Below are 21,206 nucleotides of genomic sequence, written 5' to 3'. Positions count from 1 at the left end.
AAACAAATTACATACTACAGAACTAAAAAAATACTTAAAAAAATGTAGTATAAACACCGACAACTGGGAAACACTGGCCTGCGAGTGTTCCAATTAGAGAATAGACTTTACCAAAGGTGACATGGACTTTAAGATGATTTAAGAACTCAGGATGAAAGGGAAAAACGTGCTAAGAGGAAGGCATGTTTGGCAAACCTTTGCCATGATCAGCTCCCACCCGGAAACCTACGTCCGCACTGTCGAAGCACATGCAGATCCAGAATTGGCCTCCACAGTCACTTACAGACTCACTGTTAAAACCGTGTTCATGGAAGACAATCTTACCTGGCTAAGAGCAATCACCAAAGAAGAAGAAGAAGAAGATTTGGTAACCTAGTAATTTAATATTATTTGGGACAATTAAACTTGTGATATACAGTGGTACCTCGGTTTATGAACTGTCCTGTTTACGAATGATTCGGTTTACGAACTCCACAAAACCAGAAGTAGTGTTTCGGTTTGCGAACTTTACCTCGGTCTACAAATGGAAGTCTAATGGTGGAAGGGCACTGGTGGTGGGAGGCCTCATTAGGGAAAGAGCACCTTGGTTTAAGAACGGATTTGGTTTAAGAACGGACTTCAGGAACGGATTAAGTTTGTAAATCGAGGTACCACTATATTCATATACAAAGCTTTTAAAAACATGTCTTGGACATCTTTATTCTATTATTTTATTCTATCCTTTTAAAAGATAAGAAAACTATTTTTAACTGGATTGAAAACTTGTGAGCTATGCAGAACAGAATGTATCAACTTTGATAAGATATGGATAGCAATCAGAACAGAACTGTTATATTTTTCAGTATGTTTGTTTGTGAGTGGATTTTGCTTACAGGACGCCTAGAAATCAAAGAAGCAAGTTTGGTCTGGCCGATGACCAATGTGAGCAATTTGAACTTTTCCTACTTTATGTTACAATCTTTGGTCCTAATCAAATAAAGGATGCTCCCGTTCATGTGAAGAGGACAATATTGAGACAACTCAATCCTGGATCTTGGCAAAGAGGAAGGTTGTTTCCACAACTGGATTTCTGGATCCTATTGGGTAAGACAGGGCTTCTCCATCCCTGGTGTGCACAAAGACATTTCTATCTCAGAGCCAGCTCAGAGAAGGCAATTGCGGACGAAAGATTGCAGTAGATTGCGGAAGAAAGAAAAATTGCGGAAGAATTGCAATTTTGGCAGAGAAGTCGAGGCAGAGAAGCCAATTTGGGGTGAGAAAGGCTTAGAACTTAGACTATGGAACTGAGAAGACCGAGGAGATAAATGGGGGGCAGGTATAGCAATTCACAAAAAGGATTACAATTCAGAGAAGTCTTAATGTAGAGAAATGTGTCACCACCATTCACTTTCCCCTCTACTTCTGCTTGTTACAGTATCCATAGCCCGGGTCCTGAGTGTGTGTGTGTGTGTGTGTGTATCCCCCACCCTTGGTGTGTCTGAATTAAGGGTTTGTCTGCCGAGGTCAGATAATTCCTTCACTTCAGTTTTGATTCCTCATTTCCAGGGTTATTCTTCACTAGGGAGAAAATACCCTTGCTGTAACATTTAGCAAATAAAACTGCGAACAATAATTTTCGCTCAGATTGTGTCAGGGAACTAACATCGGAGGGAGAGGCGAAGGGGAGGCTCCCAGATGATGCTGGCGAAGGACCAAGCAGCAGGGGGAGAAACAGCTCAGTAGAGGGGGAAGCCAATCAGCGCAACACCAGGGATAAAGGGGGGCAGACGGGGGAATTGGAGAGAGGGCTCCAGGACTCTTCACTGGACATCAGTGAGGAGAGCCCAGGTCCTCCGCTACCCACGCCTTCCCTGCGCAGAAGACTCCCGCGCAGTGAGAGGAGGAGGAGACTGGGTGTCAAACAACTTTTATGTTGGAAGAGGTTCAAGAAACGCCCACTGACGGATTCTGCCAGTGACTGAGACAGCCACGATGAGAATGGTCTGTGCAGTCAGAAAGGTTTAACAAGGCAAATTAACCGAGAAAGGCACCAGCTTACGCACAAGTAACTCATACCTATTACAGCAATCCGTCAGTCCCTGAAAGTTGCTCGTGTGCAGCAGTAGGCAGGTAGCATCATGAGCAAGACCGGAGGAGCGAACGCCCAGGAGGGAGCAGCTGGAGGGCAAACTCTGGTGGAGAGGAACCGAGAGTTGGAGCAGCATGTAGCCATCCTGACGGTGCGGCTGGACGAAAGGCGGTCTCAAGATGCACAGGTCAGGCCCACCCCCATAGCAAGGAAGGTACCCGGACTGGTGCACAAATTTGGAGGGAACCCGCAGGAATATAGTGCGTTCCGAACGGAAATAGAGTACGCCTTGAAACTGCAGGATGACGATTTTGCAGACGAGGGGGCGAGGGTGGCATATGTCGTGGGTCACCTGCAAGATGGGGCCAGGGAATGGATCAGGCCCCTTATGGCGACGCAGAATGCCGCCATGCAGGACCTGAGGAAATTCTTTCAGGTGATGGACGCAATGTTTTCCAGTGATGTACAACAAAGTGTGACAAAGCGGGACTGATGAACTGTAAACAGGGGAACCAGTCAGTTAGAGACTACTGGTCGCGCTTTGCCATGATAGTTCACCGCCTCGGGTGGCAACTGGACTCTGAACCCATACAAATGTTATTCGAGGAGGGGTTATCCCCTACGGTGAAGGATGAGCTTTCCCGTGCACCCTGCCCGCAGGGGATGGATCAGCTGACCAAGGCTGTGCTTGCGATTGGCGTACGGCAGGAAGCGCGGGCCCAGGAGAGGCGGGAAGGGAGAGAGCAATGTTGCCATGACTACCGCATTCCTGAGATACCAAAGCAGCCTTCCCCGCCAGCGGAGCCAATGAAAATAGATGGGGCGTGCGTGGGGGGGAAGTTTCAAATGCCAGCGAAGGGCGCAAAAAGGAGGGAAAGGATTGGAAAACCACCAAGAAGTGTTTCCTTTGCCAGCGGCCAGAGCCTGCCCTCAAAGAAAGTCCTGGCAAGGAATGGTGGGAGCCACAGGGGGTGAGGAGGAGGTGGTAAAGGAACAGGAACAGGGAAACAGGAATGCTTGGTTGCCACTCAAGGGGCACAGCAGCCAGCCCAGCAACCAGTAAAAGTGCCCCTACCAGACCCCCCCAAGGCGGCAATAGCCATCGAAGTGGTGCTAGAACTCCCGAACGGGCGCCCAGTCAAGGTGAAAGGGATGCTGGATTCAGGCAGCTCCTGTAATTTCGTCAGCAAAGACTTTGCATTAGAGCACCAGCTCCACTTACTACCTTTGGATTTCCCCTTGCAAGTAACCACCATTGATGGCAGGGAGCTTCTAGGAGGGGAAGTGACACACCAAACCCCACCAATGAGAATAAGGGTGTCCAGGCACTCGGAGACCATCGCCTTTCACGTCGCCTCACTAGCAGGGCCCCCAATAATATTAGGGATGAGCTGGCTGGCACAACATGATCCAGTGGTGGCGTGGCATCAGAGGACAGTCACCTTTGGGTCAGCTTACTGCCTAGGACACTGTCTAGGAGGAGAAACCCCAAGGATGAGCGTGGCCAGAGTGGCTGGGATGGCTGTGGAGCGGAAGGGAGAGGTGCCGCCGCAATATGCAGATCTGCGGGAGGTCTTCAGCGAGAAGGAAGCAGATAGACTGCCACCCCATAGGCCCTTTGACTGCCAGATCAACTTGCTCCCGGGGGCTCAGCTGCCAGTGGGTAAGCTGTATGCCATGTCGGACAGGGAGATGAAGGAGTTGCAGGAATTTATTGACAAGAACCTGAAAAGAGGCTTCATAAGAGAATCAAAAGTGGTGGGGGGCAGTCCGGTGTTCTTTGTGGACAAAAAGAACACTAATAAACCCAGGCTTGTTGTGGACTATAGGGCCGTCAATTTGGTGTCGGAACCTGTGACCTTCCCAATGCCCAGGATTGACGACATTTTAACGCGAGTGAGGAAAGGGAAAATTTTTACCAAGCTGGACCTGAGGGGGGCATACAATTTGATCAGGATGAGGGAGGGGGACGAATGGAAGACCACAGTGTTCACACCCCTAGGGGCCTTTGAGTACCTAGTTATGCCTTTTGGATTACAGTCAGGCTCCGCCTGTTTTCAAGCTTTCATGCACCACGTTTTGGGGTCTCTGCTGTACAAGAACTGTGTAGCCTTCTTGGACGACGTCTTAATTTATTCGGACAACGAGGAGCAACATGTTAGAGACGTCAGGGAAGTGCTACAACGGCTGCAGAAGCACCAGTTGTGGGTCAAGCTGGAAAAATGTCAGTTTCACGCCAGAGAAGTCGAGTTTCTGGGGTACAAGTTGTCTGACAAGGGCCTAGCGATGGACCCAAGCAAGGTGCAGGCAGTGCTGGAGTGGAAGGCTCCCAAAACATGGAAGGACGTGCAGAGGTTCTTAGGGTTCAGCAACTTCTACAGGAAGTTCATCAAGAACTTCGCCCACTTGACAGCGCCCATCACGGATTGTCTCAGTAGTAAAAGACGTTTGTGTGGACAGAAGAGGCCCAGCAATCCTTTGAAAGACTGAAGAAGGCGTTCGCATCGGAAGAGCAACTCCTGCATGTAAATCTGGAGAAACCCATGAGACTAGAGACTGACGCGTCCAACAGAGCCATCGGGGCGGTCCTTTTGCAGCCAGGGAGGAGCGAGAAGGAATGGAAACCGTGCGCCTTTTTCTCGAGAAAACTGAGCAAGTCGGAGCAAAACTATACCGTGTATGACCGCGAACTGCTGGCGATCTACGCGGCCTTTCGTCGCTGGCGTCATCTGCTGATAGGGGCGCAACAACAGATCCAGGTTTGCACAGATCACAAGAACTTGGAGTACTGGAGGACCGCACGAGTACTCAACCAGAGACAGATTCGATGGGCACAGGAGTTCTCCAAGTTTTTCTTTGAAATCCGATACGTGCCCGGAGAGGAAAACGTAAGAGCAGATGCTCTCTCGCGTAAACCGGAGTATTTGGAAGGAGAGGGGCCGCCGGAGAAACGACACGTGATCCCCGAGGACAGATGGGTGTGTGGGGGAACTTTGGTGGGGAAATGAGAACTAGCCGGGCTGACCAGAAACGATGGGTTCGCACAAACTAAAATCCGGGAGCTCCGAGAGGGAAGAGGGACCCAAGAAGGGTTTGAGGAGAAGGAAGGGGTACTGTACTATAGGGGAGCGCTGTACGTACCGGGGAAGAACCTAAGGGGAAAGGTACTCAAACAACTCCACGACAACCCCACAGCGGGGCACTTTGGACAGCACAAAACCATGATGCTGGTCACCAGGCAGTTCTGGTGGCCCAGGGTGAGGGAGGATGTACGGGAATATGTACGGGGGTGCGACCGCTGCCAAAGGGCAAAAGGGGAGAGGGCTGCCCCCACAGGATTACTGGAACCCTTACCCACGCTGGGAAAACCCTGGGAGGTGGCGTCCATTGATTTCATGACAGATTTGCCCAAGTCACGGGGAAAGACAGCAGTCATGGTAGTGGTCGACCTACTGACAAAAATGTGCCACTTTATAGCTTGCTCGCACGCTGTAACGGCAGAGGAAACAGCCCGGTTGTTTGTGGAGCACATCTTCAGGCTGCATGGCGCCCCCTTGAGGGTTCTCTCCAACCGCGGAAAACAATTTACTTCCCGGTTCTGGAGGAAGCTCATGAGCTTGCTGCAGGTCGAAGTGGGTTTCTCGACGGCGAGACACCCGGAGACCAATGGGCAAGCAGAAAGTGTGAACAGTATACTCCAGCAATACCTACGTTGCTACGTCAGTGAGAGGCAGAACGATTGGGTAGAGAAACTAGCGCTGGCTGAATTCGCGTACAGTAACGTGAAACATGTGTCCGCGGGAATGAGCCCATTCATGGCCAACCATGGGTGTCATCCCAGGGCCTTCCCGGGGAGTGGGGAGGAAAACTGGAGCGTACCCGTGGCAGAGCAGTTTGTGGAAGAAATGGAGGCCCTGCACCAGCAACTTAAGATGAACTTGGAGCGGGCCAAGGAAACTTACAAGAGGCAGGCAGACAAGCACCGCAGGGAAGGGGAAACCATACGGGTGGGGAACCGGGTGTGGTTGTCCACCCAAGGACTACCTTTCAAAGGGGGGTGCAAGAAGTTGCAGCCCAGACAGCTGGGACCTTTTGAGGTAACACAGCAAGTAAATCCCGTGGCATTTAAGCTCAGGTTGCCAGATAGCATGAAGATACAATCGGTTTTCCACAGGTCCCTGCTCTCACCGCATAGGGAGGGGTGGAGATTCCAGGGGCAAGAGGGAGAAGCCACCACACACCCGCAGGTAGAAGAAAGGGAACACCATCACAGGGCCACGGAAATACTGGACTCAAGGTGGCGAGGGCGCCAGGTGGAGTATTTGGTAGCTTGGGAGAGGGAACCCGGGTCCGAAAACACGTGGGTTCCCACAGAAGCCTTCAATGACAGCTATCTGGTGGAGGTATTCCACCGCCGGTTCCCGGACAAACCCAAACCCCTAGAGAGGTTCTGGGAGGAGCAATTTGGACCCACAGATGATGAAGAGGGGTTTGAGGGATTTTCTGACTCCGATGAGGAGGGAGGAGAGGTTTTCTCCGAAGAAGAAGAATCAGATGGGGAGGACCACCCAGTTGGCAGGAATAAGAGCGGGTGGGAAGCGGTTTCCAATCCACAGAAGATGGTGACAGTTCCTTCCGGGGGTTTCCCGCCTCGTCGGCTGACGAAGGGGACGAAGTTGATTCCACAGGTCGGTCCAGGGGTGGAGGGGGTCCTGGGGGGGAGGTGGATGTCAGGGAACTGACATCGGAGGGAGAGGCGAAGGGGAGGCTCCCAGATGATGCTGGCGAAGGACCCAGCAGCAGGGGGAGAAACAGCTCAGTAGAGGGGGAAGCCAATCAGCGCAACACCAGGGATAAAGGGGGGCAGATGGGGGAATTGGAGAGAGGGCTCCAGGACTCTTCACTGGACATCAATGAGGAGAGCCCAGGTCCTCCGCTACCCACGCTTTCCCTGCGCAGAAGGGAGGAGGAGACTGGGTGTCAAACAACTTTTATGTTGGAAGAGGTTCAAGAAACGCCCACTGACGGATTCTGCCAGTGACTGAGACAGCCACGATGAGAAGGGGCTGTGCAGCCAGAAAGGTTTAACAAGGCAAATTAACCGAGAAAGGCACCAGCTTACGCACAAGTAACTCATACCTATTACAGATTGTTTATCCCAATATCCTTGCATTTCCCATTTGCAAAGAAAGGATCCTGCGCTCTGTGTCTCAGGCCTGATTAACCTGGGCATGCACAGCAAAGCTGTTGTTTAAAGTTCACAATCTAGTTCCACCCTAACAGGGGTTCGTGACCACTTGTTACCCCACAGTCTTCCAGCGACTTAAAACACTATTAAAAGCATAATTAATTACACCATAAAGCAGAATAAAAACAACCCCCCATAACAGCTGCAGAAAGCTTTGACAGTGCACTAACAACAAAAGAACATCACTTTCAATCCAGTGAAAGCCTGAGGAGGGAAGGGGAGAAGATAAATATTTACCTGGTGCTAAAAAGGATAGTTTTGGACAGGAAGCCACAACTGAAAAGCCCCTCTCCCTTGTCGCCACCCTTGGAGGGGACTGTACATGGCAACAGAATTCATTTTGACAATAAAAGGGACACACTTGAGCAGGTCAGTCCCTCAGATTGCAATAAAATTTACTTCCAAAGAAATGCACAGGACTGTAAACATGATTATTATCTATTTGTGCAGGAGACATTCAATCAATGAGTAAATACGGAAATAAGGCACCTGCGATATCAGATAGGAGCTCTGCTGGATCTCTTACAAGGCCTGTGTAGTACATATTCCTGCTCCCCACAGGGCTCAGCTTACAGTGGAAGGTAACTCTGCTGGAGAGGAGGGAAAGTTCTTCACTCAAAGCTCACAACATCAAAACAACAAAACAAAAACAAAACAAAACAGGGCTAACATGGTGCTCATGGAGAAACAAAGGAATTCTGAAAGTCACGAGATATCTATGTCACAACATACATCTAATCTATACATCTTCCAAACATCGCTGTGAAGCATCAAGACAAAACCATTCTCTCAAGAAAGTTGCCTCACACTCCTTCCCTTCTCTTCCTACTCAAGCACAGCAAGTGGCAAGCTAGTGATCTGAGTTTCTAATATTTGTTTGGCCATCCTCTTGCTCCTCTTTTTCCTCCCCCATAAAATATTATGGTTGATATTTCTAAGGAATGACCTAGTTTAATTTTAAAAAGAAGAGACTGGAATGCAGCATACTCACTTATTGCATGATCCCACGAGATGGGTGCTCACAGTAAGCTGCCTCTTGCTTTTGTCTCTTAAATATACCTATGTAAGTAGCTATTATGAGGACTCTGACCCTCCCAGCAAGTGACTCATTAGCTTCCCAACTGAGTAGGCGTCTCTAAAATGGGAAACCTCTGCTTGGGCTTTACCATTAGGGCACAGGGTAAGGCTCATACAAAAGAATACTCCTCTATCCCAAAACTACCACTAGTATAACTAGCCCTCAAACCCTCTCCCCAGAAAAAAAACTAGACTTGAAGGACAAGAGTTATAGCCTGTCAGGGACTGATCAGATGGGGCGGAGTAGTGAAGACTGCCACCCCAGAAAAAAACTAGACTTGAAGGACAAGAGTTATAGCCTGTCAGGGACTGATCAGATGGGGCGGAGTGGTGAAGACTGCCACTCCAAGAGGCTTCCAAGATGAAGATGGCATGGAGCCAGGTTTGGTGTGGGGTGGTGGTGGTGGCAAACAAGACACACCCCAGAAGAAGAAGAGAAGAGCTTGGAAACAATGGAGAGTGAGGAACAGGAGCATGTGCTAGTCCTGAACAGAGATAGGAGTCAGGTGTGCTAGATACAGTACAGAAGCCAGTTGACAGGAAGGTTTGCTAGGGTAACTGGGTATCAGGTGACAGAAAAAGGGAGTCTTTTAGCAAGGTGTGCTGGGAAGAAAGAAGGAGAAAGTGAAAAAAGACTGGGACCCATCTTGGGCAGGCTGGCTGAAGGCAGGTTGGGAGAGATGCCTTGGACTCCAAGGCTGCATTGCTGTGGGGGATAAGCAGCTCTTGAAAGGACCATGCTGTAAGATCTGGACTCCCTCCATGCAGACTGAAGGTCTAAATAGGCGAATAAACCCTATTTCTTAAAGCTACGACCAGAGGCGTCTTTCCCATTGGGGTTACTGGCGTGTTGCGCCAGGGCGCCGGCCTCTCAGGGGTGCCCCAGCAAGTGGGGGAGCTGTGTGGCTTTGCTGGCGGCCTCCCGTTTCCCTGCACGCCAGCCAGCTGCGCCTTGCCAACCATATGGCTGGCAGGCATTCAGCTTCCTTCCCAAGCCTCGGTGGGAGGAGAGCGATCCCTGCAGAAGCTTAGGGTGGCAGCTGCGCCCTGCCAACTATATGGCTGGCTGGCGTGCAGCGCTCTCTCTCTCTCTCTTTCGCCCGCTCGCCCTGTGGGAAGAGTGAGGTGGGCAATGGCAGGGGGAAGCAGAGTGCGAGGAGGAAGAGGGATGAAGGAAGGAAGGAAGGAGAAGAAGAGGAAGAGGAAGAGGCGACACCCCCCCCACTTGCTCTGTTTCTTCCTCCTGTATCCTGCCTCGGAGCCACTACACTGGGTTTGCAGCCCTGATTGCAGGGTCCCCTTGCCCATCCCGTTCAGCTACATCTAGCCTGAGCCGTTAGTAGCAGCAGCTGCTGCCCTGGTTTCTTTCTCTCCCTGGAATTGTGCCCTGTGTTTAATGTTATGGACAACTCTATCCTGGGGAAGGGACGCCTCCTCCCTTCGTTGTTGTTGTTGTTGTTGTTGTTGTTCTTCTTCTTCTTCTTCTTCTTCTTCTTCTTCTTCTTCTTCTTCTTCTTCTTCTTCTTCTTCTTCTTCTTCTTCTTCCTCCTCCTCCTCCTCCTCCTCCTCCTCCTCCTCCTCCTCCTCCTTCTCCTTCTCCTTCTCCTCCTCCTCCTCCTCCTCCTCCTCTGCCCCCCCCAACCCACCAAGAAGGTCCCTAGGGGTTGTAAAGCAAGCCAGGCCATTTAGTACCTACCCCATTCATTCCAGCAGCTGGCCATCACCCACTCACTCCAAGTCCTGTGAAAAATATCACCATTATTACTATTACTATTACTATTACTATTACTATTACTATTACTATTACTATTACTACTACTAGTAGTACTGCCCTCCACCCATAGATATCAGGGTGGCTCACAGTCTGAAACTACGGCACTATGCACATGCTAAAAACTAGAACAAAGGCAAACCAAATCAAGCCAGCAACCCACCTTCTCCCTTATTTGTGAAACAAGCCTGCCTATCCAACTAAAAAAAAAAAAAAGACACTGAAGGTTTTTGTGATCGATGCAAGCTAAAAAGCATTGCAGGGGGTTGGGCTAGATGACCTGCAGGGTCCCTTCCAATTCTATGTTTTTCTGAACAACACACACGCACAACCAAACTACGGTCCCTCTGCAGTCCTCGCCCCAAGCAACTGTGTGAGAGACTTGCTCCCCAGAAAGTGTGCTTTGTCTTGCTAGATGTGGTTTTTGGTCTCTTGTCAGGCCCTCCCCCCAATCTATTCTCCAATATTACATTTTCCTCTGGTTGAGACTTAAAACAGAAAGCCCTAATTCCCAACTGTGTTTCTTGCTGCAGTCCTACTGTCTACTCAGAAGTAAGGTCCTATTAGATCCAGCGGAGCTTACTTTCCGGTAAGTGCTGTTAGGGCTGCAGCCTTTGTGACCCAAGTTTTGGGTCCTTTTTAGGTTCAGGATGTCACTGCTTTACACCCCCCCCCCCCAATATTTGAAAAAGTCAGCTTTGTACTTAAACGCAAATTGGCCTGGAACTTCATTGTGTCTTTATTCATTTATTTAAAGAACAACAAACTGGTGGTTGCTTTAACTTTTTGATATGTGGTGATTTGAATCGTGAGGATGAATTAGAAGAACTGCTGAATCTTGAATGAGTCTTGCTTTGGAACTGAGGACTTCAATAGATTTTTCTTTTCATTTTATTTCATTTTCTTTACATTTGTTCTAAGGGGTTGTTAGAGATAATGTGTAAGTGTGGTGTTAGCTCCCTAAAAAAAAAAAAGGCCAACAACTTTGGGGTTGCCCCCCCCTTAAAAAAGGTTGAAAACTGTGGGAAATGGGGGGGGCGGAGGGCTCTTTGCACTATAGTGCCTGATATGCTTAAGACTGTCCTTGTTAGAGGGTTTTTCCCCCTCTAGTGGCAGATGACAGAAGCTATGACACCACGAGACCAGTGTAAAACCAAATCAAATAAAGGTTTTATTACAAAACAACAAACAGCAAAGCTTGTGGGTGTTTTTCCTTCAGGCAAATTCAAACTGCAGCTTTTCCTCCTTTTGTGGTCATGACCAGCTGTACCCAATCTGCCCAAAGCTGTTCTTAAAGGTACAAACATCTTTACTGTTTCTTTGCAGAATGACTCCCAACAGTCCTGGCTTCGACAGTCTCGCTGTGTCTTAATTCTTCAAAGGGTCACAAACCCTGGCTGAGTGTCTGGAATGCCCCTGGAATTTTGCTATCACTCGGCAGAGAGAGGGAGATGCTTTTGTAACAACGATTTTATTGCTGGTTTGTGTTATATTGTTTTGCTGCTATGGTTTGTGGTTGCTGCCTTATCGTGAGCTGTTATGAGTGCAGCCCTATGCAGGAAAGTGTTTCTGAAATAACTGTAATTAGAAAATTATATTAATTTAGGAGTGGCTAAACTGTGGTAATGAAAAGTAATGCATTTACTAATAAAAAGCTTTAAAGAAAAACAGGAGCCACCAAGTGGTAGAGGCTGGTAGTGTTTAATCGGACTCTACCAGTCTAGGCAGCACCATCTTAACCAAGTGCATTTCCTAACTTTCATCTGTTCTCTTGTTTGCTTATTTTCAGCTACACTAACGTCAATATATTCCCTTGAGCCTCTGTTGAGGTCCAGCATCTAAACCACTTTAAAGGTTTAATTCAAACTGTGTGGAGTCATCTTGGGTTTACGAACTCAAATAGAATTGCTGAATTCTAACTCCTATATATACAGTAAAGAGACAAATTGCTTTGCCCTTGATTACTATTACAGTGGTACCTCGCAAGACGAATGCCGCGCAAGACAAAAAACTTGCTAGACGAAAGGGTTTATTGTTTTTTGAGCAGCTTCGCAAGATGATTTTCCCTATGGGCTTGCTTCGCAAGATGGAAACGTCTTGCAAGTTTGTTTCCTTTTTCTTAACACAGTTAATACAGTTGCGACTTGACTTTGAGGAGCAACTCATAGAACACGGTGTGGTAGCCTTTTTTTGAGGTTTTTAAAGACTTTGGTGATTTTTGAAGCTTTTCCAAAACTTTCCCGACACCGTGCTTCGCAAGATGAAAAAAATCGCAGGGCGACAAAACTCGCGGAACGAATTAATTTCGTCTTGCAAGGCACCACTGTATTGCTGCCCTTTATTAACTAAACTAACTAACTAACTAACTAACTAACTAACTAACTAACTAACTATTGGCTCCTACATTACTTCCAGTATTGCATTCCCAGCATTGTTATACAGTGGTACCTCGGGTTACAGACGCTTCAGGTTACATACGCTTCTGGTTACAGACGCCGCTAACCCAGAAATAGTACCTCAGGTTAATAACTTTGCTTCAGGATGAGAACAGAAACCATGCGGTGGCGGCACAGCAGCAGCGGGAGGCCCCATTAGCTAAAGTGGTACCTCAGGTTAAGAACAGTTTCAGGTTAAGAACGGACCTCCAGAACGAATTAAGTTCTTAACCCGAGGTACCACTGTACTGAGTTTTGCAACTAGGATGGGACATACTGTAAAATATATGCCAACATTTCAGTGAGTCTCCCTGCCCCCATAATTGTAGTTCTGCCCATGCCATAACCATGCAGCAGTGCTCTGTGCCAGCTCACCTGTTTATATTCTTTTGCTGGCATCATTTTTTTTGTCTTTTCAACAAAACCTTTGGGGAGTTTTGATTGGTTAATTAATTCATTTTGGAAGTGCCCTGAATTTATCACTGCGTTTTTGAATTTTTGTTGGGCAACTTTTAATAGGTAAGAAATCAAATTACAAAAGATGTGTTCCTAACTGGATTAAACCTTCATGCTCATTTATTGTAAAAAGATCACAGTTCTTTATTAATCCTTTTTGCATCCGTGCACCTTGACTGAAATACTTCCTTCCAAAACAAACAAAAAAGGCACCAGCGTTGATCTTACACCAGGTAAAGCTCACCATGAATGCCTCCCTTGTTATCTTAGAATGGCAATGGTGCCCACCTGAGAGGTGCTGGAACTGAGTCCCAGTGCGTTCCGGCTGAAACAAAGCCCTGCTTATTGCATCTCTAACTGCATTAAGTTGAATTATTACATACTCTTTATTTTCCCATATCCATTCATTTAGGAATACCTACCATTTCGGGATACTTATTGTTCTACCCTGTGAGACCTTGGCTGCTTAAACTGGGATGTGGGGAGATGTGGGATGGTGTGGGCATGGGTGTTTCTGGGTGTGAGTGGGGCAGGATATTGCAGTAGGAGGTACATGTGTTATTGCCAGGTGTGATCCACTGCGCACCTAACCACTGCATGACACTGTCATATTCCATAACTAAAGGAATAGGCATTGCATATAACACTCTGCAAACAGTCCAGTCTGGGCAAACTTCAGAAATAGATCTCTGCCTGCCATGCCTTATTTTGCCAGCAGAGACTAGCAGATTGCATTATGCATTTACAAATCTCAGTATTTATTTATTTTTTGCTTCTTATAATTCCCACGTGACACCAGGTACTTTCTACTAATATCCATGCCTTTTAAAATGTAAACAGTGGTGGCAAAAACACACACCTCTTCTTAGCCCTATGCATGCTTGCACTGCCTTGGAACATCCCAGAATGAATACATGTTTTTGCACCACCATGTTGAGAAAGAGGATATGCAGCATCATCCTTAAACATATCAAAGAAGAAGAAGATAGGGAGGGAACTGGCCGGGGTTTCAATTTCTGTTTGCTTACTTGGAAGATGACATACTTTTCACATGGTATTAGGTTATTGGATCAGCAAGTACTTAAAGCTTCCTCGTTCCGTATATATATATTGCTCTGTGGTTCTACAACAATAACATTACTATGTGGCAATTTGGAGAACATATGTTTATCACCTTTTAATGTGGTAGGGAGGATCCTTCAGATGTTGTAGATATGGTAACACTTCGAGTATCACAAACAAGCTCAGCATTTCCTCTTGCATGAGAATAGGTGAAGGTATTGGTTCTCTATCATATCACTTAATCAGCATCAGCATTATTTATTTGTAACTCACCCTCCCTGGCTGAAACTGGGCTCAGGGCGGCTAACATCAGATATATAACATTGGTATAAAATCAAACAACTGGTGTGCTTAAAATATCCTAGCGAACTGCCAAGGTATTTCTTTCCATGATATAGAAAATCAGGTACAGTAATAATAAGTGTGTTTGTATACAGTGGCAGCTGGTGCTTATTAGGGTTCATAGGGCAGAAGATAGGGAGAACCAACATCAATAGGGGCCAGAGGAATAGGGGTCAGGAAGAGCAAACTAGTGGTTGTTTTGTCCTCCTCTTCCTGCTGAATTCTACAAGGGAAACACTGAGACTAATGAGACCTAAACCATAGAAATTTGTTATGGTTTCAGACCAGGCCTAGGTCTTGTTGAGTAAATGACATCTTGGTCTACAATTCTGTGAAATCTAAACACCTCGCCAGACGGTTTTGTTGTTGTTTAGTCGTCTTAGTTGTGTTTGACTCTCCGTGACCCCATGAACCAGAGCATGCCTTGGAAACTCTCACTTTCTTCTCAAAGCTTCTCCTTTTTGTCCATGGTGTTTTCTTGGCAAAATACTGGAGTGGTTTGCCAGTTCCTTCTCCAAGTGGATCACATTTAGTCTAAACCAGGCTTCCTCAACCTCGGACCTCCAGATGTTTTGAGACTACAATTCCCATCATCCCTGACCATTGGTCCTGCTAGCTAGGGATCATGGGAGTTGTAGGTCAAAATCATCTGGAGGGCCGAGGTTGAGGAAGCCTGGTCTTAACTCTTGGCTATGACCTGTCTGTCTTGGGTGGCCCTGCATGGCATAGCTCATAGCTTCTTGGAGTTCTTTAAGCCCCTAGGACCCTCGTACCTACAGGACCGCCTCTCCTGGTATGCCCCATGGAGGACCTTAAGGTCCCCAGATAACAACACTTTGGAGGTCCGGAGCCGCAAGATGGTTAGATTGGTCTCAACTAGGGCCAGGGCCTTTTCAGTACTGGCCCCAACTTGGTGGAGCACTCTGTCACAAGAGACCAGGGCCCTGTGGGATTTGACATCTTTCTGCAGGGCCTGCAAGATGGAGCTATTCTGCCTGGCCTTGGGTTTGGACACAGTCTGACCCTTATGTTTCCCTCCCCATATGGTTTTGATTTATGGGCTGCTACTAAAATGAGGCTGCATTTTAAATTGTATTTTAACCCGTATTTTAATTAACTGTTTTTTCTTTTTCTTTTATGTTTTATTGTAATTTTATTGGTGTTAGCTGCCCCGAGCCTGGTTCTGGCTGGGGAGGGTGGGGTATAAATAAAAATTTATTTTAATATTATATTGTATTGTATTGTATTGTATTGTATTGTATTGTATTGTATTGTATTGTATTGTATTGTATTGTATTGTATTGTATTATAATTATTTGCCCCGAAAAGGCAGTGATCCATGAAGGGGCCCCAGACAGTTAGCTAACACTAAAAACATTGCATGTGCCAATTCACTTTTCCTGGGCCAAGCTGGAAGCAGAAAGGCGGCCTTCTGCAAAATGGATCAGTTGACCCAAAGGCACTCCCTCAGTGGCATGACCAGGAATATAAAAGGAACCGTTCAAAGAATACCATGTTCAGCGGCTCTTCAATCGAGCATTGTGGAGACAATGTTCTGGTGCCCTGTGCACACACGTGACAGTCACGGGACACAGCCTTCTGGAATGACTGCTTGAAGAAACCCTAGCCCAGTCGAATGTGTGTGTGTGTGTGAGAGAGAGAGAGAGTGAGTGATATATATATATATATGTGTGTGTGTGTGTGTGTGTGTGTGTTATGTACTGAGTTGAATAGGATCCAAATTGCAGCAGTCTGATTGGTCCTAGAACAATGCAGCAGTATGATTGGTTGGCAGGGACCACCCAATCATGCTCCAGATATAAGTGAATCCACAACCTGATTGGCTTACAGTAGAATTCCAGAATTAGCCAATCATGTGCAGCCCATTGTGTAAATAATGTATATAAAGCAGATACTTTGAGGGGACTTTCATTCATTCCTCCTCACCACTATGAGCTGAATAAAGAGCATGAAATCACTTTGCGACTCTGAGTATATCTTTATATATATAACACCAAGGCGGCTATATCCCCACCTGAACCGAAACTACGGTACTCACACTGTATCCACATTGCAAAGTGTGGTTTCTCATATTTAATTAACCTTATTGATGTGTGTGTTTGTGTGTGTTTATACTCTCATTGTGGGCTTTTTAGCAGGTATTTTACATTAACGAGGAGAAGAAATGGAGGAGAGGATGGAAATGATAGTATCAATACTTACATCCCATACAGGTAAACATCTCAGTGCCCATTGCTGTAATTAAATAAAAACTGAAAGATCAAATTCGGAATTTAATCCTACCACCTGTAATGTTTTAAATAAAAATATTAAATGTGCTTCTTGTTGTTTTAGTGTTTTTTTAATGTCCTGTTTACTATATTTCCCAGGAACAAATTGCCAGATGCCAAAGAACAATAAGTCCATATCACTATGTTTCATTTCGAGGTAGGGCTGTGTTAAAGGAGCCTTGACTACCTGGTTACGGATTCTTGATCTATGCTTACCTATGCGTAATTTAAGGGGAACGTGTTGTATTTCCTATGTATAATTTGTCACATGGGCAACAAATACAATAGACGACATTTTTGGAGTTACAAGTGATTGTTGAATTAATTGTAAATGCAAAGCGCATGTGTGCGCTCTTAATTTCTTTCACTTGCGGGCTGTACGGGCACATGTTACAATGCCCACACCTATAGTAACCCCTAGTGGTGGTGGTTGGTAATTCGAGGCAGTCAGCTCTGACTAAATTGATTGTGTAGGGATCCTTTCTACCTTAAACCCAAAAGGGGAGGATCTTTGCAGCCGGGGATATCCTCGATTATATGCCAGTGTTTATTTATAATCTTTCTTATGTAGCTGGCAAGGGGTGTATAGTCCAATGCCATGGTAAGGTGTGTTTGATATGTGTTGCTACAGTTAAGTCGTGGTTTAAGCAGATCATTCCGGTCTAAACCATTTGCGCGTCTAAGCGCTTCCTGCACAGTGTTACTAACTATTGGTTAGGGCTCTATTTAGTTGCCCTGCTGCTCTTCTATAATCATTTTCTTCAGTAGCAGTCCTTTTTAACCTTACCAGCTGCCCATGAGGTAGATTTTTCCTTAAATGCAGTGGATGACTGGAAAAGAAATGAAGCAGAGTATACTGATCTGTGGGTTTCTTATAGGGCTTGAAATAGCACTGGGACTTCCCCATCTTAATTTTCCTGGGCAGGCTAACTGTGGAAGCAGAGCTAGGAATCTGATTATTTCCGATGTGGAATGTTTGGCTTATATGCCAAAACAGCACTACCCACACATTCCAGGAAGGTATTGGCAGGCTTTTGGTAAACCCGATGTTTCTTTAAAAACCTTACGGCGGCATCACGAGAAGATCAAGCACATATGTTGATAGGAAATCTTGAGAAGTGAACCATTTGAAAAAAGGACCTCAACATAGTTACAAACACCGCATATATATTAGCTGTTAAGTATAGGTCTGAAATTACCTGCATAAAGATTTCTCAGACAGTGACTAGTTTAATACCTTTAATTGTTGCAGTTCACAACAGCAATTCAAATATGCTATTAAATATAAGCAGCACTGAATTCCTGATAATTAAGCACTTATTTAAAAATGAGTGGACTCTCCTTCATTTGAGGTTTTTGTGCAGAGGCTGGATGGCCACCTGCCATGGATGCTTTAATTGACATTCCTGCATTGCAGGGGGTTGGGCTAGATGTCCCTTGGAGTCCATTCCAACTCTAGAATTATATGATTCTAAGATCCACAGATTAGAATGACAAATGGCTATTACTGCATGCTGCTGCCAAATATAATCCAGTCAATTTCTTTGAATTAATTTGAGCTATGCAAATCTGTTTGAAGCAAAGTCAATGCACTTAAATTGGTACAGTTAAAATACAATCATTGATCCCCAGATACTAATTTCCACATATCCCATTTCTAAATAGGCCTGTACATTTCCAAATAAAAAAATCTGATGCAACGATCTCTTAAGGCATATATGTGTGTGGCAATGTATGGTAGTCACAGCAACAACATTAAAACTTGCAAGATGCCTAACTATTAGAAAGCTATCTTCCTCAGCTGAATTACTTAAAAGAAAACTCATAAGGAGCTACTGCCAAACAAGAAGTTTGTGACTAGTGTTGTTTTTTACATTACCTTACATTAACTGATAGGGAAAAGTGAAGAACATACAATTGCATGCATGTTAGTTTTGTAAGGAAAGTCTTAAGTCCAAAAGGGCACTGAAATATTCTTCATTATCAGGATCCAATTTCAAGGCTCGTTCATAGCACTCAATTGCCTGCTGCTTTTCTCCATCAAGCTGGTGAATGAATCCACGGATGCCAAAACTCTTAGCATCTGCCGGATCTATCTTGGTTCTTCTTTCTATTAATTTCTTCAGGTTATATTTGCATTTATTTCTCTCAAATGATTCATTTTCAATCTTCAGCACGGCCATATAATGTTCAACAGCCTCCAATTCTGATTTCTTATGGTATTCCTGAAAGCGCCCATAATTGAAGTGGAGCTGCTGTTTCTCTTCACAAGTAAGTTTCCTCATTGCAAACACTTCCTGAAACGTCTCTTCTGCTTTCTGGAGCTCTTTCCCTTCTGCATACATGTTTGCAAGATCCAAGTGAGCATAGACGAATTTGGTTTTGTGCTCCACCACTTCTTTGAAATGAAAAATGCACAGTCTGATCAGTTCTGCCATCTTTCTTCTGTCTTTATATGGGTCTTTTGATAATTTGATTTTAAAATACTGCACTCTGTAGCAAAGCCCCATCTGGTGATGTAGGAACCCTGAGTTTGGTGTCAAGCTCAACGCCTCCTTCAAAAGCTCCAGGGATCTTTCCACATCACCTTTTTTCCTGTAAAATATGGCAGCGTACCTCAGCACATAAGGAAGGCCAGGGAATTTGCCTAGCGCTTCTTCAATGAGTTCTTTTCCTTCTTCCACTTTATTAGTTTCCTGCAGCTTCAGTGCAAGGATAGGCAGGAGAAAGGCATTATCGGGATTCAGTTTTGCTGCCTTCTTCAAGGGTTCCAGAGATGACCCTTCTGCTGCAGATTTTTTCCCATAATAATCTTCCAGGCGATATACTGTGATTGCATAGCCAGCATTATATTCTGGGTTTTCAGGTTCTTTTCCTAGTGCCTTTAAAAAGCTCTCCTTGGCTTTTTCATGATACTTTCCCCCAAATTTTAGGAGTGCCCATCCCTTTTCACCATCAATATGTGGGATTTTCATTCTATAGGGAGAGGCACTTCCATGTTCCTTGCAGGTAGTTTCCACCTTCTTTATGTAGCTTTGTACTTCTGCAAGTTTGTCCATGTGGTAATACACCCAGGCAAAGTTGCCCCATGTAATAAGGCTTGCCTTTTCGACTTCTTCTGGGTACTCTGTTTTTATACTCTCTTCAGCCTTCTGCAGATTTTCCAGAGCCTCTTCCTTCTTGCCATTCAAGTACTTCACATAGGCCAGTAGGTTATAATTTCTGACTTTGGACAGTAAAAACTTGATCTGTTCAATTATTCTTTCCTCTAATTCGTCAAGATCAATGTCTTCTTTCAGCAACCTCCAAGTAAAATGGCATTCAAGTTCCAAGAGGATCCGTTTTAAAGATTCCTTGGAAATTTCACTACAGACCATGAGGGAAGAGAAAAAAGACAGTCACATTTATATGCTGAAAAAACCACAGATCCAAGCATATACTCATTTGTCATTGAACATCTTTCAGAACTGACTACATTTCGTTTCTTTGCCACATATGCATGCAGTACTTCAAATGGGAGAAGTTTCACAATGCGGCTGGTTCAAGTCTGACCTGAAAGCTATCATATGTAGCTGTTACACATGTAATAAATCACCTTCCCCACATACTGAGGGTCTTTTTAAAGTTTTTTTTTTTTAAACAACAGCATATTTTTATTAAAGACTTCTTGGTTCACAAAAGTATGTGCAATGTCTCTTTTTTCAAGTTACATTTTCTACAGATCAGTTACATTTCTCGAGACGTTAGTGTTACATTAGGAAGAAAGGGGGGGAAGAGGTGGGGTCGGGTGGCAATGGTTCTATTCTACTTAGTGTATGTGTGGGGTTTTGTGTCAGCGTCGTTTGTGCAGGTTCTCTTTACTATTCACTTACAGTCATATCTTGGGTTACAGATGCTTCAGGTTGCATTTTTCGGGTTACTGACCTGCCGAAACCCGGAAGTACTGGAACGGGTTATTTCTGGGTTTCGCAGGTCATGCATGCGCAGAAGCGCTAAATCGCGCTTTGCGTTTGCGCAGAAGTGCCGAATCGCAACCTGCACGTGCGCAGACACGGTGCTGCGGGTTGCGAATGTGCCTCCAGCGTGGATCATGTTCACAACCTGAGCGTCCACTGTATTTGGTGTTTCTTTGGTGGTGAGAGAGGTTGGGGAGGGCCTAGAGTGTGGTTGTTTGTTTGTGACTGGCTGTGGTGAACTTTTCCCCCATATGTGAGTGGGTTGGGTGGGTGTTTTTGGATCAGGTTAGCCAGATTGATTCGAATGCTGTTGGTGGGTTCTTCTTGTTGTCTTGTCGGGCTGTGTATGTGATAAAGGGTAACCATATCGGGGTAAAGGCGTCTTCTTCTATTTGTCCCCTTGCCAGTTTCAGCTTGTTGGTTAGTTTTTCTAATAAGGCTGTTTCCCATACTATTCAATACCATTGGTCTATGATTGCTCCTGACAGGTTTTTTTAAAG

General features: G+C 45.7%; 2 protein-coding genes across 6 annotated transcripts in view; both read right to left on the bottom strand.

Annotated features, from left to right (window-relative positions):
* Positions 1-8,412, bottom strand: part of ASAH2 (N-acylsphingosine amidohydrolase 2) — a 45,955-nt gene extending 37,543 nt beyond the window's left edge. The window contains exons 1-2 of one of the 5 annotated variants that reach the window (XM_083503070.1): positions 8,308-8,412; positions 7,806-7,903 (exon numbers count right to left, since the gene is read on the bottom strand). The gene's annotated coding sequence lies outside the window, so the exon portion shown is untranslated. Of the gene's footprint in view, positions 1-7,792; positions 7,944-8,303 lie in introns of those variants that run through there. The other 4 variants (XM_083503073.1, XM_083503069.1, XM_083503072.1 and 1 more) reach the window with 4 other exon arrangements.
* Positions 8,413-17,976: 9,564 nt separating this feature from the next.
* LOC310707910 (interferon-induced protein with tetratricopeptide repeats 5-like) overlaps positions 17,977-21,206 on the bottom strand; it is a 4,535-nt gene continuing 1,305 nt past the window's right edge. Inside the window, exon 2 of the mRNA XM_083505380.1 lies at positions 17,977-20,116. Within this exon, the coding sequence (XP_083361506.1) occupies positions 18,679-20,116 (1,438 nt within the window). The 3' untranslated portion in view covers positions 17,977-18,678. The remainder of the gene's footprint in view (positions 20,117-21,206) is intronic.

This window comes from Podarcis liolepis (assembly GCF_965112155.1).
Source record: "Podarcis liolepis genome assembly, chromosome: 5".
NCBI lineage: Eukaryota > Metazoa > Chordata > Lepidosauria > Squamata > Lacertidae > Podarcis > Podarcis liolepis.
This window is presented reverse-complemented; position numbering and strand designations above follow the sequence as displayed.